At 42.0% G+C, this 18875-nt stretch overlaps 1 protein-coding gene across 1 annotated transcript; it reads right to left on the reverse strand.

Moving 5' to 3' along the window:
* Positions 1 to 1436: 1436 nt before the first annotated feature.
* LOC142794946 (uncharacterized) lies at positions 1437 to 13755 on the reverse strand. The gene is made up of 5 exons (XM_075885960.1): positions 13596 to 13755; positions 5917 to 5980; positions 4282 to 4367; positions 2371 to 2463; positions 1437 to 1442 (listed from the first exon to the last, which is right to left on the reverse strand). The coding sequence occupies exons 1-5, from the start codon at positions 13668 to 13670 to the stop codon at positions 1437 to 1439; spliced, it is 324 nt and encodes a 107-aa protein (XP_075742075.1). The 5' UTR covers positions 13671 to 13755.
* Between the last annotated feature and the right edge of the window lie 5120 nt (positions 13756 to 18875).

Here is an 18875-nt window from a genome sequence, read left to right on the forward strand (position 1 = left end):
ACTGCATCGACGCGCTGTTTAGCGACAAGACGCCTGCTGCGGTAAACATGTGCTACCCGTCGTATCAGCTGGCCTCTCATGTCGCTCTTCCCAATGCTCTCGTAGCCACAATGACAACTGGGTGCCGCTGTCATTAATCCATCAAATTGGTGCCGTTTTCTTTTTCGTTACGTAGTGGCTGCGACGGCTCCGGTTCCATAACCGGGCTCGCGTTGTTATTTATACTGGTTTTTTTAGCATAGCTAGGCGTAGCCAGCTTTGCAAAACCTGATAACGCCAAGCACACAAAATTAAGTTTTCTCAGCTCAGCTTGCCTTTCTCGCGTTAGGCCAAGTTGAACCTAAATGAACCTAGTTATGATGAAACAAGCGCAATAAGTACGAAGGAATATTTGAAAAATTTTACGGCTAATCAGCTTTATTTAGCTTAGTTAAACTAGACTCAGTGATTAGCAATTAGTATCTTCCTCAGCTTGGACTCTCGGAGCTCATTGAAATTCAAGTTCAATTACATTAAATGGGTTTTACTAAAACTTGTTTAATTACACATATGTGTTATCAGGGTAGTTTGATGATGCATTGATCATGACATGTGAAATTCTAGTGTGTTTCGTGTGTAATAAGATATCAGACGAATTATTCAGCCATAAATCGTACACGTCCTGACTGACACTAATTAGGCATAAGAGAGCTTAATTATATTGTGTCCGTAAAGAGTAATTAGTATTTTCCAGGTTTTGGTGCTTCTGGGCTCATGGGGAAGTCGACTTGGTTTAATAGACCGTGATAAGTTTTGCCTCATTTAGAATAATTTTGCTCGGCAATATAATTAATCTCCTAATCAACTATGCTAAATAAATTTGGCTGTAGGTGTATTTTCTCCATCCATCTGGGCGCATCGAAGCTTTGCTACGTTTAAGATAAAAACAGCATCCTAGACTGGGCTTTGAGTTACTTACGCCCGAATTTATCAGGTGATACTGCGCTCAATTAAGCTATAGATTAGATTCGGCTACACTTACGTTCACTAACTACGCTTGTATGAGTTCAGCTTGCCTTAACGCGACAAAGTCAAACTGTGGTGACAAAAACTTTATTTTGTGGGCTTGGCTTCATCAGGTTTTGCGAGGCTGGCTATGCTTAGTTATCAATCAACCGGCATAAATACCTACGCCACCCCGGCGCTGGAACCAGCGCCATCGCAACCACTAAGTAAAAAAAAAGGGGGGGGGAGAAAACGGAACAAGTTTGATGGAGCAATGATCGTGACACCCAGTTGTCGTTTTGGCTACGAGCGCGTCGGAGAAAGCTACATGAGAGGCCAACTGATACGACGGGTAGTGCATGCGCACAGCGGCAGGCGTCTCGTTGCCAGATTTCGCATCGATACCTTCGGTCATATTCGGCCACGCGATCCCGTGGTCTGTAAACTTATGTTCACGCCTGCACATTGATGTAAAGAAAAAAGCGAAGCTTCGTAGCAACCTCAAGGGGATTTGCAAGAGTTAGTAAACATTTTGCGCGCGAGAAGTACTGCGCACGTTAATAGTGCGTACCTAGCGTGGAACTGTTGAACCCAACACACTCACACATGTAACGGATGTAGTACCGTCGGCTCGCTAACTTCATCTGCGATTCGATGGACATGCTCGTTTACCGCGCACACGTCCGCGTGTCGATAGCAACACCCCAGTACAAGTTTTGTTGATGAGATTCGGTGCACATACATAGATTTTTGGTGGATATACACACGAACATAACCAGGAAAAAAATACACTAGACTTGTGTTCGTCACTTCAGCTTTAGTATAAATATATCATTTATTTGGGACATGTAGCCTTCAACTTTGCTGCTGCGTTTTAAATATACTCTATTTAGGAAGCTGTGCACCTTTTTTTGCTATCCCGTTCTCCTGAACCTGCTTTTACGTATGTCTAGATTTTTCGCTTTGTGGGTGGGTAGCTCAGTGGGAGCACCGCGTGCGAAAAAAATCAAGAAAAACGAGACGACAAAAATGGCACTAAGACGACAAGCGAAGGTTTAATATAAGTAAAAGCCTTCAACTTGTAAGACACTCTTCTGTTTTAACCTTGTTTGGCCAAGCATCGCAGCTGTTTTGCATCAACGAACATGTGGAAATGTGCGGATTCATGTACACAACAGCTTCACCGAAGGAATAGCACTACTTAATCATGACATTTGCATGTTCACGTTGTCGCCATCAATTTTCGTACTGTAGCGTCTCATTTTAGAAATAGGCGCAAAAATCCGCTTCCTGCAATTCAATGCACCGTCAGCGCGAACTGATTTGATCCCACTGTACCGGAAGGCAGCTATCAAGCAAATCACACAACATCCAACACGTACTTACAAGGTCTCTGATGAAATACAGCGACAGTGCGACGTCCAACATTGTTGTGATGGGCACGATTATTAACCAAGGAATTAGCAGCAGCCGGTTTCCCTGCAACAAAGATCGAAATATTGTGGCACTTATAACCGGCACATTGGAAGGGGCAGGGCCAGTTATGTCTTAATAATACAATAATAGTTATTATAGGTGTTTTACGCCTCAACGCCACGATATGATTATGAAGGGCACCGTAGGGGAGAGCTCCTGAAATTTTAACCATATGGTATTGTTTAACGTACACCTAAATATCTCTTCAGAGGTCACTGTTATTCGGCCTTAATTGAAATGTGGCCACCACCGCTGGCCTGAAAAATCCAGCGATCTTCAGTTCAATAGTCGAGCATTATAACCACTACAGGCCATCGTGGTGGGTCAATTATATACAGCTGTTAGTATGCCGAATCAGGTACATCATAACGCAATGTTAAAGCGACAGTAAATAACAAAAAGAAAGATAGAAAAAAGGGAGAGGAAATGCAGGGAGTTTAACCGAACTTTGGCTCGGTTGGCAAAAAGCTATGCTGTGTACTATTGTATGTACCGTTTTATGCTATCTTCCGTTGCTATGCTATGCAAACAACTATTTCTATCACTGTGTTCTGCTATACGTTGTAACATGCTCTTTACTATTGTGCACGAACTTCACTGTCTTCGGAGCTTTGTCCAAGAAACTTCCGGCTTTTCTAACACTTACAATTTTTCACTTCGAGTAAGAGACAGTGAAAATACATTTTAGGGGCGAAGCTCCTTAGGGCGTGGGCTGTGCGTCCCCTGTATGTAGCCACCTCTAGTTTAGTTCTTGCAGTGTTCACTAGATGGCGGTACCGTCCCCTGTATGTAGCCATCTCTAGTTTAGTTCTTGCAGTGTTCACTAGATGGCGGTACCGTCTCCTGTATGTAGCCACCTCTCGTTTAGTTCTTGTAGTGTTTACTAGATGGTGGTACTTGTAGCTGATGATGAAAAGATGCAAGATGTTATAAACTAGACAGCGGTACTTGTAGTTGATGAAAGACGCGAGATCTTATAAAATAGGAATGATGTCACATATGGCGCGTGTCATTGGTTGAAGGCAATCGATCGATTTAGTGCGGCGACGTACGCTAGGGGGAGCGATGTAATAAAATCGAGTGGGCAAAATGTACAGAGGATTCATGGTTTACCAGGTTTACCTCCGGAGCTTCGCCCACTCATCATCATTCACTTCGTGGATATGGCGGCACTTTATTTATTTATTTATTTATTTATTTATTTATTTATTTATTTATTTATTTATTTATTGTTTGGTTGATTGATTGCACTTCAGGTAAATATGAACTAAGCGTGTTCGCAGATAGAAATCATAGCGGCTGCTTTAACTTAGGCTGGGTTATACTGTTCTCCACAAATTATAATGAGGCATTATTCGAAACTTGTATACTGTTTTTCGTTATTCGTTTACTATTAGACATTGTTATCTCATTAGTATGCTGCATTTTTATTACATCTCGACAGCTGCCTTGAGAGACCCCATGCATACTTCACGCATTCTTTCAATAACCCATTCAAAAATTTAAAGGGGTAATCCATTAGGCAATATATTAAGACTTTTTTAGCACGAGGAGTTTCTTGACCCTATGTTCAGACAAGCGGACTTGTCTTCAGAGTTGCAGATGTAAAGAAGACAAGTCCGCATGCTGAAATGTTGACTCTAGCGATACCTTATCTTCACGGATGTTTCATAGCTTTCAGAGGAGGAGTGATGAGGACAGCAGACAAATCGCTGTTTAATTCAAGTTGCAAACTGATTCACGGAAGAAGTTCACTCAGTGAACTAGTGTGAGCTATTGACCTTAACACGTGAAATTGCGATCGTATGCTGCATAACTTACAAAAACCAAGGCGAGGAGAAGCACCACTGAAACAACAATGCAGAGCCCGGAAAAACTCAGGAGCACAAGGATCAATGAGAAGCCCACTGGAAAGGAAAAGAAACAACAAATATTTAGGATTACTCACGGCACTCAGTAAAAAGAAAATTAATTCCGGCTTGCGCAAATGTTTTACGATAGCTTTTCACGTAAACAAGAATTAGTGAAAGAAGGAAATGCAGAGAGGTTGAACAGTGTATACACCGGCTGGCTACTTTGAGCTGTTTATTGCCTCTAAGATTGAATGCGCTGCAAGGAGAGAAAGAAAGAGAATAAGTTGAGAGAAAGAAATGGAGGTCAACCAGAATTGTACCATCCAGCTGCACATCATCTGGTTGTGCGCTGTCTTCCTGATCCACCCAGGTTTGAGCAAGCGTCGATGTCATGTGATGACGTTATCATGCGACGTCCGGCTATTGACGTCATGAGGACGTCACACATTTCGGTGCCGTCATGATGACGTCGTGTGTCGACGTCATAACGTGACGATTATTTGCATCACTCGGGTTGACGCAGAGGGAGGCAGATGGTACATTTTCGGTTAGACGAGGCTTTAGGGGTTTTCACCCAAACAAATAATGCACATAAGCACCATGCCAGGCGGGCTATGTTTTGCAGCCTGTCGCTAAGCCTGCAAGAATTTTAACCCATTCCAGGAATGTGTTGAAGGAACAGCCAGGCGTCACAGAATGCTAATTGCATAATGAATGGGTGGTCGAAAGGTACAACCTCCCTCACAATAGCACTACGCATAATTCTCTATCTTTGTCAGCCACAGCATAAAAGACGCACGAAATTTCTTGCAAGTGTGTAGCAGGTATCACACTTGTGCGAAGAATGATGATTAGGATCAAAAACTTTTTTCTCCCAAAAGAGGGAACCGGCCCAGAGGTCAATTACGCTGCTTAGAGGAGGTCACGGAGGTCGGTTGGTTGGTTCCATAAAGATTCTCACAACTTTTGTGAGAAACTACATGGTTGCTTCCTTAACATCTTGGTGCAATTAACTCCGCGGGATAGGCCATGAATAGGGCGTTGCCTTGTATATTAAACTAATGCACTTCCTGAGGGAGATGGTTGATAATGAATTCATAAGTCAATGCAGGTTATACATTAAATTGTACGAGTTCAAGAATGGCGTAGTGAATGCTTGCCTACTACACAAAAATTATGATGATTTATGGCATAGTGGGTACCCTGTAAGGGTGCGTGTAGCCGTTACCTAAATACTTTTTAAAAAGGGCTCTGTGATGCTTATTTTTCAGTTTTTCTGACACTAGCGGCTTATTTTTTTTGGGGGGATGGAGGAGGATATTTTCCAACAATTTTTCAGCCCCACAGCGCTCCATGACACTTTTGGTTTTCTTTTTACCAACTTATCTCCACTTTTAGTTTTTTGCGATGGTCATCATTGACTACATTTTTTACTTCAACTATTTCCTTCTGTTTTCACAGCTGGACAACTAGCACGCTTTGCACCATATATTAAGCCTTGCCTTGTGTATGCTGCAATTCACACTCCATTTTTTGGCAATACGAGTGAAAAAAGTATGTTCTCTCTTTGTTTCCAAACTATATAAAAACAGCTGTTTCTCACCGGGCGAGTGGAACATGGAACTGACGTGGGATCCTCCTGTAGCAACCAGCATGGTGTAGAATATCTGCAATGGTTAACGTACATGTTATAGAACAACCATTACCACTAAGCATGCTTAAATCCCCATAAAAATTGGTGAAATCTGGGTCTCCCCTATTATCTTTTCAGTAGGCTCTCTTCAATTCTCATGAATGGGAAAATAACACGAAGAGAACGAAAATTCGTTTGGCGAAAAAACATGTGCGATAATAAATAGATAACTTTGGCCCCAATCTCTAACAAAAGGCGGAACAGTAGGAATTTGCAGTAGCGTAAGTGTAACGCAAAAATATCCGTGTACGCTATAGTGTTTCAACGCTCTGAGTGAGAAATCCCTTCGTTCACGTTTGTCTTTGTAGACCAAGCTTTTTCTTGCAGGCTGATGCGATATTGAAAGTTATAGAACGAATAGCACGACCAAGTCGAGTGGCGTCCTCCCGTCATCTGCTTTGTTCAAGCGTTGGTTGAAGCCCAGATTAGCTGCACCAACGAAACTAGTCGAATACTGTTATGTGCTTCAAACGACTCTAACTGCCGCAATGAATAAATTCGTAAATACTGACTGGCGTAGCTATAGTTGTAGCATACAAAAAAGGCAGTTCTCTTCAAAGTGAATGTGAATACAGTTAGGGTGCCACTAGAAAAGGCGTGGTGCCCAAAAACTCATTTCCCTTATGCATGATAGTATGTATGGTTGTACGCGTGCGTCTGTATACATGCAAAGTAAATTTTTCGGGGGGTGTTTGATCTCTGCCAACGTACTCCCTGTCCACCTCTATTCACTCCACTCCTAACAACTGCAACACCATCAAGATAATAATAATAATAATAATAATAATAATAATAATAATAATAATAATAATAATAATAATAATAATAATAATAATAATAATAATAATGGGACAAAAAATGGCTTCCTCTAGTGGCGCTATAGCCCCGCCGCGGTGGTCTAGTGGCTAAGGTACTCGGCTGCTGACCCGCAGGTCGCGGGATTGAATCCCGGCTGTAACGGCTGCATTTCCGATGGAGGCAGAAATGTTGTAGGCCCGCGTGCTGAGATTTCGGCGCACGTTAAAGAACACCAGGTGGTCGAAATTTCCGGAGCCCACCACTACGGCGTCTGTCATAATCATATGTTGGTTTTGGGACGTTAAACCCCACATATAAATGAATATAACGGTGCTAGAAGAGTTTGCCATAGGGTGCCACATCAATCCTACCCATTCGACAACTTAAAAATGGTGGGATATAGATTTAACTTTGACAATGCCAATCAGTGTTTTTTAACCAGAAACTCATCGGTAAATGTAAAGTTGCCATGGGGATCAGCAGTTTTTGTGTTGTGGGGTGCAAAGCCGTGTTGCATCGCGGCGGATTGGAATAGCAAGCTTAAAGGATTGATTGATATGTGGGGTTTCACGTCCCAAAACCACGCAATGATTATGAGAGACGCCGTAGTGAAGGGCTCCGGAAATTTGAACCACCTGGGGTTCTTTGATGTGCACCCAAATCTTATCACACGGGCCTACAACATTTCCGCCTCCATTGAAAATGCAGCCGCCGCAGCCGGGATTCGAACCCGCGACCTGCGGGTAAGCAGCCGAGTACCTTAGCCACTAGGTCACCGCGGTGGGGCGAGCTCAAAGGAATGCGTCGCTCGGCTAGTTGGTTCGTAATCTTAAGCCTTGGATGCGCGAAATCGACGAGGACAGGAACATAGAAACGCCCTGTGTTAAGTTTCTGTGTTCCTTTCTGTCCTCGTCGATTTTCCTCTTCCAAATTTCAGGAATAGGAAGCGGTCGTGTCGCTTGATGGGGGAGGGGGGATGTTGCTGTTGCTAGAAGTGGGCAACTGCCCGTTTCGCAACCTACTTCTGACGCCCAGCAAAGTTGCCTATACAAAATGATGTAAATAGGCACATGTACCGTTGTCTTGTACAATGATATTTAGTACGCAACTGCAGCCACACTTTACAAACAAAAATGCCGTTGACAAGCAGAGAAAAAGAGATAAAGAACAAAAGGTTCGCAAAACAGCACTATTCCGGTGAAATTTCAAGAGTGGTTATCTTAAAAGCAATGAAAGTTTGATAGCTGACTTCAAATAAATGTATTTAAAGAACGAGCCGTATTCAGTGGTATCAAAGTACGCGTGCCCCACGATTACTGCTTAAAATTTTCAAAATAAATTTTCTCGTAAGCTAATATTTTATTGAGATTCATCATATAATCACCACCAGTCTTCTTGCCTAATCTACTGCAGGCAGTGTAAAAATTAGCTATCTGCACCAGCGGACTCGTTTGTTTAATCGGGTTAACACTTGTTTATTTGAGTTAACGTTGCCTGAACAGTGAAAACATCCAAGTGCTTCAAGCGAGATGGAACTAGAAATAAAAAAGAAGAGAAAGGAAGAGAATCATACAGAATAATGTACAAACGTGACACACTTGAAGTCTAATAATGTACAAACGTGACACACTTGAAGTCTATTTTGGGGAGTGTGCGAGGAAAATGGTGTGGCTCACTATGGAGTGTTGACGTGTGAAGCTCCTTGTCTAGTGAAATGCCTGAACGCGAGGTGCCTTATGCGCTTGATGAGTCCCGCAAAGCTCGAAGCGTAACCTAGCAAGCAGTTACAAAGTGCACTTTGGTCACCTGTCGGTGACGGCAAAGTCTTTCGGTGGCAGTGGTCAGAGGGTTCACTGGTGTAAAAGGAAGACCACTGAGGTAAACGTCAAGCTCCCCCTCCCCTTTTTTTCTATGGCGCAAGAGTTTTCAATATCTTCAGAATGATTTGAGACCTCTTTTTTGATACAAGGTATTCTAAAATTACTCGAAGTAGGTAGTTTGAGTCCTCTATTACGAGGCAAAGCAGCCTCAAGGTACTCAAAGCAGTTTGAGACCGCTATCATGCGACAGTGCAGTCTCAAACTGCGAGAGACCTCTCGTTTGAGAGACAGTAGGCTTATATTATTTAAAACAGTTTGAGACATCCATTAGGCCACAAAACGGTCTCAAAATACTAAAGAAATATTGGTACCTCTAGAGTGAGATACGCTGTTCGTAAATTGTACAAAGTAGTCAGAGTGGTCTATTATGAGACAAAATAGCCTCAAAGTACTCAAAATAGGTTTAGACATCTATGATGAGCCAAAGAAGTCTAAACTTACTCAAAATAGTTGAGACCTGCATAATAGGACAAAGTAGTCTTTAGCTAGTCAAAGTAGTTTGAAACCTCTAATAAGAGGCGAAGTAGTCTCAAAGCAGTTCGAGACCTCCAATTTGAGAGGAAGTAGTCCCACATTATACAAAATAGCTTTGATTGATTGATTGATATGTGGGGTTTAACGTCCCAAAACCACCATATGATTATGAGAGATGCCGTAGTGGAGGGCTCCAGAAATTTCGATCACCTGGGGTTCTTTAGCGTGCACCTAAATCTGAGCACACGGGCCTACAACATTTTCGCCTCCATTGGAAATGCAGTCGCCGCAGCCGGGATTTGATTCCGTGACGTGCGGGTCAGCAGCCGAGTACCTTAGCCACTAGACCACTGCGGCGGGGCGTACAAGTAGTTTAATATGTCTATTACGAGACATCATTGCCTAAGATTACTGAAAGTAGGCTTAGACATATGTTATGAGGCAAAGCAGTCTCAAGTTGCTCAAAGTATTCTGACACGACTTTTATGAGACGAAGTAGTCTTCAAATATAGAAAGTAGTTTGAGAAGAATACGAATATAGTTTTTCCATTTCTAATTGATTAAAGTGCAGGAATTTCTGCGCATTTATCTCAAACAATGGCTTACTGAGAGAATTTTTTACTGCTACTCCGTATTTTTTTGACCTGCGAGATAATTGAATAACTTTTATGGCACTTCGCGGTTCACCAGACTTCGAGCTCTCGTTCGTTCTTGCTGAGTCGAAGTATGCCACGAAAAAAAAATGTTATTTAGATTTTTTGGGGCGGTGATGTTACTTACTGGAGACCGTTGTACAGAAAACAAGCAGGACCCTCCTGAATAACGCAGGTTTTTATTTATTTTCTTAGTTTCTTGGCAGAGCCGCCAAAATCGATCTTTTCGAAATAGCCTCAACTTCCGCCATAAGATTGGTTATTACAGACGCTATAGTTGGCAACAACTTTTTTTACAGCGCCATGGAAGCAACAGAACCTGCTTCTACGTCAAGAAAAGTGTACTTAGTTTAGTGATAATGTTTTCATTTGCATTGCGAAAACAAATACTGCTTTAGCTTTCTATCACTCAGATTGAAAAAAGTTGTCCTAAGAAGAAGGAAATCATTACCTTTAAAGCATAGGCATTTATTGCTATAGGCAATAACACTGCTGGGGAAATCGTAGGAAACAAGTTTAGCTCTAGAGAGGAGAAAGAGAGTTCAGTTGGAAAAGTGGCTCAATTCTTACACCGGAAAAAGTCTACACATGTCTCAAGGGTGTCTCTTATCTCCAGCTTATTTCTAAAGTTTTTATGCGTGGAAGAAAATTTATTCCAACACAACACGCTACAAACGACTAAGCGCTGAGGCAAGCATTGTATCAATAGAAGAGTAAGATGAACTGTAGACAGTAAATTACATATGCACGAAACCTTTCCGCATAAAGGTCGAAGTCCCTCAATATACAAACGCGCAAGAATGCAAAAATGTTTCAATGAGGTATTTCACTATCCACATGCGACCGCTTCGACCAGCCAAATACACGCGACCTTGAACTTGAAACAGAGTTCGCAAATCCGTGTAGAGCGGTCTTCGGTCGCGTGACAGCTATATATGCAAAATACTGTTTACGAAAAGCGCACTGAGGCAGTAGCACGGTGGATAAGTTTATAGACTCTTCGCCAGCATAAAGAGACAGCTTGATTGGTGAGACGGAATGTTTTGTTTACGATATATATATATATATATATATATATATATATATATATATATATATATATATATATATATTCTGGCCTTCATCATCCTGATGAAGGCCAGACTCGAGGCCGAAACGTCGAAATAAACCACGTTGTGAGTGCTCACGGAGGATCTACTGGACTATATATATATATATATATATATATATATATATATATATATATATATATATATATATATATATATATATATATATATATATATATATATATCTGTGTGTGTGTGTGTGTGTATATACAGGAAAAACGATGATTTTTCGTCTCAGTTAATTTATTCGTGTATTACTACACTTTGTAGATAAAAACGAAAAAATTGATGGCCCTTATGCTTTCGCTGGTCTCATTATCCTTTAAATTATTTGACTGTGTTTATGTTAGCACAAAGCATCTTGTTTCACTTTCATTCCGAGCATTTCGTTTTTAGCGCAGATAGCATTATTTCTTCAGAGCCTCTGCTATCACCCGAGTTTCTGGGCCGTACAAGGATGGTAACAATATACATAGAGAGAATTAAATAATATTGCCCGGATGTTGGTGGTCACCTTAGTCCGGATTATCTTGGGCTTCAAGTGATTAATAGGCTAGCTCTGTTCCGCGTTTCGTTCTAACCTGCTTGCTGTGGAGAGGTTCAGGTATACATTACCCTGGCCACTCAATTTCTATTAGTTCTGCAGTGAAAAAGGAAAGTGGTAACACAAAATAAAAAACCAACAAGTAAAGAAACATACAAATGCCACGCTGAAACATGTTATATTAACATGGTAATGCACATTTTGCTTGCAAGAGTTCACATTGCATTGAAGTGTCTACGCACACCTTTCTATTTTCGTCAACAGTATATAAATGGACACATCGTTCTGTATATAGCAACGCATAGCTGTTCACATCAAGCACTTATGTGCTCAGCAGCTTTCTCTGGTCCTCGACATTAGGTCTTGTCCACTTAATCAGTTATTGAGCTACAGAAAAGTGGATATATTGCGTTTTTAATTAAAAGTAACGCACTAATTAATAAACATACAAAAGGACAGGACAGACGCCGTGCACCGTTTGAAGAAAAAGTTTTATTGGGGAACAACTGATACACCTGCCCCGCCGCGGTGGTCTAGTGGCTAAGGTACTCGGCTGCTGACCCGCAGGTCGCGGGTTCGAATCCCGGCTGCGGCGGCTGCATTTCCGATGGAGGCGGAAATGTTGTAGGCCCGTGTGCTCAGATTTGGGTGCACGTTAAAGAACCCCAGGTGGTCGAAATTTCCGGAGCCCTCCACTACGGCGTCTCTCATAATCATATGGTGGTTTTGGGACGTTAAACTCCAGATATCAATCAACTGATACACCAATTTTCGCAAACGATACACAGAGCAATCTATAAAAGTGAATTCCGTCAATAGATCGAGAATTAAGAAGAAGCCTGACTGAAAATTGCACGTGTTCATTTGTATTCCTGCTATCGTTCTTACTTCGAATGAAGATTTAAGCGTATATATGACGCACTGAGAGCAAGCTTACTTTATGAGTAATACAGACATGGTGCTCTGAAATAAGTTTGTTTAACATGCCAGAATAGCATGGTTCCCGTTGGCAGCTACTCTTTTTCTGGTGAAAAAAATTCAGGTTGGCTGCATAGCTACTTTCTTTCTACTTCGTACCTATACATTGGCGCATTTTGTTCAAAATACTCCTGTTATTGGGGGTAAAATTAACAAGCAAGCCAAACACTACTCGATGTTTCCGAGATAAATTAATTAATTTCAATTTACTAGTGGCTTAAACAGCAAGCAATGGGGATAAATATGATGCTTTTATTTTTATGGTCGTGCTTACTAAAAATTTTAATATTTACTGCTAAATAATGAAAACTCTAGTCATAATTCACTTTTGGGCAGCCCACAGATTAGGTGAGGAATCAGGTGGAATGGCTACTTCAGCTGCATTTAGCCTAAGATTTGGTTGGTTTTCAAATATACCCATTGGCAACCCTGCCAGTAACAAAGCTTGACGTCCCAGTACCGGAGCATGGGCAGGCAACTTGATCAACCGAGTGGTAGGGTATCTAAAGACAACAATGTTTGTAGAGGTGACATGCAAATGAAACGCTATAATTAGCAGTCATTCAGTCATCATTACGCATTATTGGTCATAAATTTTAGGCGCAAGACATAATCAATCTGTAAACTGCACGCACCTTCCAAGCCGACAATGCCCCGCCGTGGTGGTCTAGTGGCTAAGGTACTCGGCTGCTGACCCGCAGGTCACGGGTTCGATTCCCGGCTGCGGTGGCTGCATTTCCGATAGAGGCGGAAATGTTGTAGGCCCGTGTGCTCAGATTAGGGTGCACGTTAAAGAACCCCATGTGGTCAAAATTTCCGGAGCCCTCCACTACGGCGTCTCTCATAATCATACGGTGGCTTTGAGAGGATAAACCCCACATATCAATCATCACTCCAAGCGGACAATGGTGAGCTGCAGTAAGAAGAACAGGTCGCGACGATACGCCTTTGCATCACATGTCACTGTTGTCAGAAGAAGAAGCCTCTCGAGAAAAAAAAAAAGAGAGCCCCACTCGATGTGCCACAAGGAACGTATCCCCGGTCATATTTACCAGGTACGAAACTAGTCCACCACAAATCCAAACTACCCGAATCGTCCGCCACAACGTATAGAACAGACGACAAGACTGAGAGTCCCAAGACTCCGACTCACGAAAGTGTAGATGCCGCAGGCGAAGCTTCCTTTGCGCACCGACAGCCAGCAGCAACAGGAGCGCAGCAGTGCCATGACTCGCGTACACGGAAGTGCGACACGGATCTCGCAGGACAGCGCCCCGCGCGCAGCATGACGCGTCGTCGGCCTCGCACGCTAAACGCACGCGTCCGCTCGCTGCGAGTGCGACTCAAGTGCGAAGTTCCGCGAGAGTGCACCACCGAGTCTCCGGAGCTCAAACGCCACGCTGCGCCGATCGGGACACTTGGAGAGGAGGAGGAGAAGGGAGGATGAAAAGGAGGAGGAAGAGGAAGAGAGAGGGACATTAAGAAAGACCGAAAGCTTTCCACACGGTCGAGTCGTCCCTTACCGGTGGCGCCACGCCAGCCGCCTGCCCTCTTACTGTGCCTTTTTATTTCCGTATCTTGCACGTGCTTATTTTTGTTTTTATTTCGCTTAAGCGTTGGGAATGCATCAAAGTTCAGTATTCCAGTCAGCCCAGAAATGTTCCCTAATGTACTGCGCCTTCCCGTCGACCTCTTCACACCAACCGCACCCGCTTTGCTCCCTTGTATACTTCTTGCTCTTCTCGTTCTGGTTCTTCTTTTTCCTGTTCTTCTTCTTCTTGTCCCCCTTGTTAATTCTCTTCAGCTTCGGAGACGACTAGCGCATCATCGCTCACTATCGTGTGGTCCGCTCTCCGGCGAACGCTCCTCGCTTTACATCTATCTCTAAATGCATTGCCATTGCAAAAACAAGATAAGGCGCGCGGTGTACGCACAGCTTAGCACGAACGTGCAATAATGCGAGCTTCAACGCAGGCTTATGCGTGCAGTTCGGCGTCTTGAAATGTCTCGGAATGTGACACTGCGTCGTTGAGATATGCGGAATAGTTGGCACGAGTTGCGTTTACTTAGGCAATCCAAGACTCCAAGAAAAAAAAAAACGTGATACGGTGGCAAATCTCTTTATATATTTATTTATTTATTTATTTATTTATTTATTTATTTATTAATAGCGGTTAGATGCCGAGCAAAGGACACGGACGTGATATTACTGAAGTTAACTTTTATTTGCAAGTTCGATAGTGTTTAAAGCTGGGAGAGTTAGCGAGTGATCATCATACCGCGTAACTCAACTACTGTAACGAGGACATGAACATTCAGGTAATGTCGTGTCCCTTTTGTCCATATGTGTAACTGCGCGAAAAACGGGTGGAAACGAAAAAGGAGAGAAAAGTACAGACTGCGCTAGGCTTTCCTTTTCTCGCCTTTCCTGTTTCCTTTCGTTTTCACGCAGTTACATTGTGGATCATTACCAAATCGCACAACTTACCATTTCTGTTTTGTCCTCATGTCATGCGCTACTTAAAAGTTGTAGCGCATGACAAACATGAATGCCACAACGCATCTCTAGAAAGAAAACTATTTTGTAGAAGACCTATGACCTATAACCAGAGGCAGGCACGATCCACAGTTCCAAGCAGAGGCGGCAAACAGAAAACAGCTCATGCGGATATCTTCATTTTCAATGCTTTTCACAATTTTGTCGTTTCGGATGTTTGTATTTTGAAGGCGGGAATAACTTTATTTAAAAAAAACGGCAAGATGTGGAAGAATCGTATTCTTCCTCTAGGTGGCGGCCATGAGTTCTTGCGCTCTGGCGGCATCCTCGGCTTGCCGAAGGACTTCGAGTAGCACTTCTTGGTCTGCGCTTAGCAGTGCAGTCTCTCACTGCTCTCTATTGCTGTACTATTTTAAGTATTTTTTTCGCTGCAGCTGTGCACTTTATGTTGACAGAGCTTTCGAAGATGCGTCTTACCTTACAGAGGAGTAACGTAGTAACAAAACTGAAAAAAAAAATTGAGGGAGACTTGAAGGACTGTAGAAAAAGCTTGTATTAAACAAAATTTCAATGGTTTTTGCTCGAGAATAGAAAGGATGAATGGGAAGGATTGAAGGTGTTGTACAATCTCTCGTTAGAATTGTGTGTGTTTTTACATGTGCGCCTAAACACACGTACATATAAATGATGAGGAAGGGGGGAGGGTAAAACGCCAGAGTTTAAATATGAGTCGAATATGCCATTTTAGATTTCGCATTTTCTGATTACCATATTCATAAAGATAGATAGATAGATAGATAGATAGATAGATAGACAGACAGACAGACAGACAGACAGATAGACAGACAGACAGACAGATAGATAGATAGATAGATAGATAGATAGATAGATAGACAGATAGATAGATAGATAGATAGACAGATAGATAGATAGATAGATAGATATACAGATAGATAGATAGATAGATAGATAGATAGATAGATAGATAGATAGATAGATAGATAGATAGATAGATAGACGGACGGACAGAGAGACTGACTGACTGACTGACTGACTGACTGACTGATTGGACTGACTGACTGAGAGAGGGGGAGAGAGAGGGGGATATAGGGAGAGAGAGACAGACAGAGAGAGGGGGAGAGAGAGGGGGAGATACGGAGAGAGAGAGAGGGAGACAGAGAGAGAGAGACAGACAGAGAGAGAGAGAGACAGACAGACAGACAGACAGACAGAGAGACAGACAGCGAGAGAGACAGACAGACAGAGACAGAGAGAGACAGACAGACAGACAGAGATACAGACAGCGAGAGACAGACAGAGGGACAGACAGAGAGATAGATATAGATATAGACAGATATAGATATAGATAGATATAGATATAGATAGATATAGATATAGATAGGTATAGATATAGATAGATATAAATATAGATAGATATAGATATAGATAGGTATAGATATAGATAGATATAGATATAGATAGATATAGATATATAAGTGTGTGTGTGTGTGTGTATGATTGTGCAAAATTACGAAATCACGCAAGGAAATATATAAAATCCCGACTTCGACAACGTCTGTTATTGTCCCTGAATAAAATAATTTACACTGATTAAGCCTTTCAAATTTATAGTTTCCTATTTCAAGCGTTACTCGGCACGTGTGCACCATTTATATTTCTTGTTCCCGCCTTTCAGAAATCCAACCTCTACCGTACGGTGCAAGCAATCTCGTGTTACCAATTCCCAAGAAACGGCGTCGCCGATTGTGTCGTTCTCTCTGCGGGCTTTCGCTCCATCTGCTTAGACCGGAGCTTGAAAAGACGAAGTTTGTCACGTCTTTGTTAAAAGGCGGTGCGCACGTATAGAGATTTAAAAAAAAATCTTATGCTCTAGCTCAAAGAAAGCGTACTGATTTGCATATCAAACAGACCAGGCTCGCATCGGGTTGGCGGAGTGAGGCTTGTACATTCTGTACGCATCGCAAGTTATTCTTTGAGATATAAAAAAATAAAAAAAAGCCAGGAACACGTGGAGCGTTTGTGCGAAAAATCTGCGTACGCATTTGAATACGTCACATTCCTACTCAATGTGTTGGGCTTCTAACTCGCTGAACCCAGGCGCCAAGCTTTCGTGACGAAATTGGTAACCTGTTAAGTTTGTTTATTAAAGCTTTTTTTTTGCTGTGCACGTAAGTGTCAATAATTAAAAATCAATTCTGCATCTCTGCCAACTCCTGCGATTTAAAAAGAAATAAATAAAAAAAATGTGAAATTTGTATGTGAGTGCTAGCTTGCCACTTTTTTTACTCTCCTTAGAGAAACGCGGGAACTCTTTTTTAAAGATCCTTATGCTCTCTCAGGAGAGTCGTATAAACCATAAAAGTCTCTTTGAAGAGTCGTATACGTGCAAGGCTGAACTAAAAAAAAACTAGAATATAATAACTGTCTTTTCCTTTGCCATAAAGCGTACCTTTGTCTCTGTGGCCAAGTGGTTTTGTCTCTGTGGCCAATTATTGAAGAAATCGTCCACATTCAAGCCACTATAGAGACTTCATTAAAAATGTATGATTAAGTGCACCATTAATAGATAATTGTATTAAAAAGTATGTTTTGTTTTCCTTTTTTTTAGTGAGCGCTATGTCTGTACCGAGTCACGACGACTGCAACCTTGTACAACGCTTTAGAAGGTTGACCTACGACAATGTTGAGCCATGCGTAACACCAAGGTCTCGGCAAAGTTTTTAGGGAGGCCATCTTGCTTGTAAAAACGGCGCCATGGCAGTTTCACTGCGTGCGATCATTTCAAGTCGAAATGTTTTTTTTTTTTGCTTTCTCAGAACAGAACCTAACAAGAAATCACTCGGGAAAAAACTCCGACGGTAAAAAAAACGCAGTTGAACCTTTTATTTTATAAATACACAACAAAACTAAATATAATTTAGTCGAGAAATATACGCATCAACATAAGTTATAATCCTTACATTGACAAAGAACATTATGCTAGCACCACACTTCATCCCAGAGTTTAACCTTGTTTTTATCGCTGTTTGGGGATAACACTACAGTAATATCTACAGTATACTGTGCTCTGAAAAACTAAGAAAAACGCGTCCTAACACCTGCCTGAATTTTTCATAGAGCTCATTTAGAAACCTCTTCCTGCTAAAAAAAATGTAAACAGTATTGTTCAGCCAAGAACTTCTAAAGGTCCCCACATTGTCGCTAAGGCAATTCTAAGGCAAAATAAAACTGAGTACATTTGACCAGCCGGGCCTCTTTATGGGCTCATTGAGCTTCCTCTGGCGTAACAAATCCACAGCACATACAATGTACACCTTGAAGAACACCCTGCCATAATAACGTCTCAAATATCAAAACTATAGTATGCAAAGAATAATGTCCCCTTCATGTGAAGTTCTCCAGCCATGCATTATGTTTATGAATTATCACATAAACAGATACCATAAGTGTCAAGGCTACATAGTCAAAAGTCACATATATGTGAAAATTTGTTTTAAGGTAATTTTATATACCTCTTATCGTCCAGATAGGCCTGAGGGGTAGGAATGAACAGGGACGAAGGAACATTCGTACAGTATGCTGGCCAGATCAAGATTTCTAATGGTCTTCCTGAATTGGCCTTGGCGTCGTAAGTGCCCTTGAAACCGCTGGTTGTTTAAGCAATATCGCCGAAAAAAAAAAACCTGAAAACGTTGGCCGCATGTTATTGAATTAAGCGTTATGTCGGCGGGGAAGGTCCTTTGTGCCCGCTCGAAGAAATATTGCTCGTGGCAGGAGCCACCACACACAGCGTAGGTTTGGTAAGCCTTGTTCCGGTTCTTGTGTTCCCTCGGGCGTTTTCGAACTGTAGAAAGGTGCTTATTTGCGGTAGGGGCAAAATGCACTAATGCACCACTGTATATATCACTCACACAT

The sequence above is a fragment of the Rhipicephalus microplus genome, chromosome 2 (assembly GCF_043290135.1).
Source record: "Rhipicephalus microplus isolate Deutch F79 chromosome 2, USDA_Rmic, whole genome shotgun sequence".
Taxonomy (NCBI): Eukaryota; Metazoa; Arthropoda; class Arachnida; order Ixodida; family Ixodidae; genus Rhipicephalus; species Rhipicephalus microplus.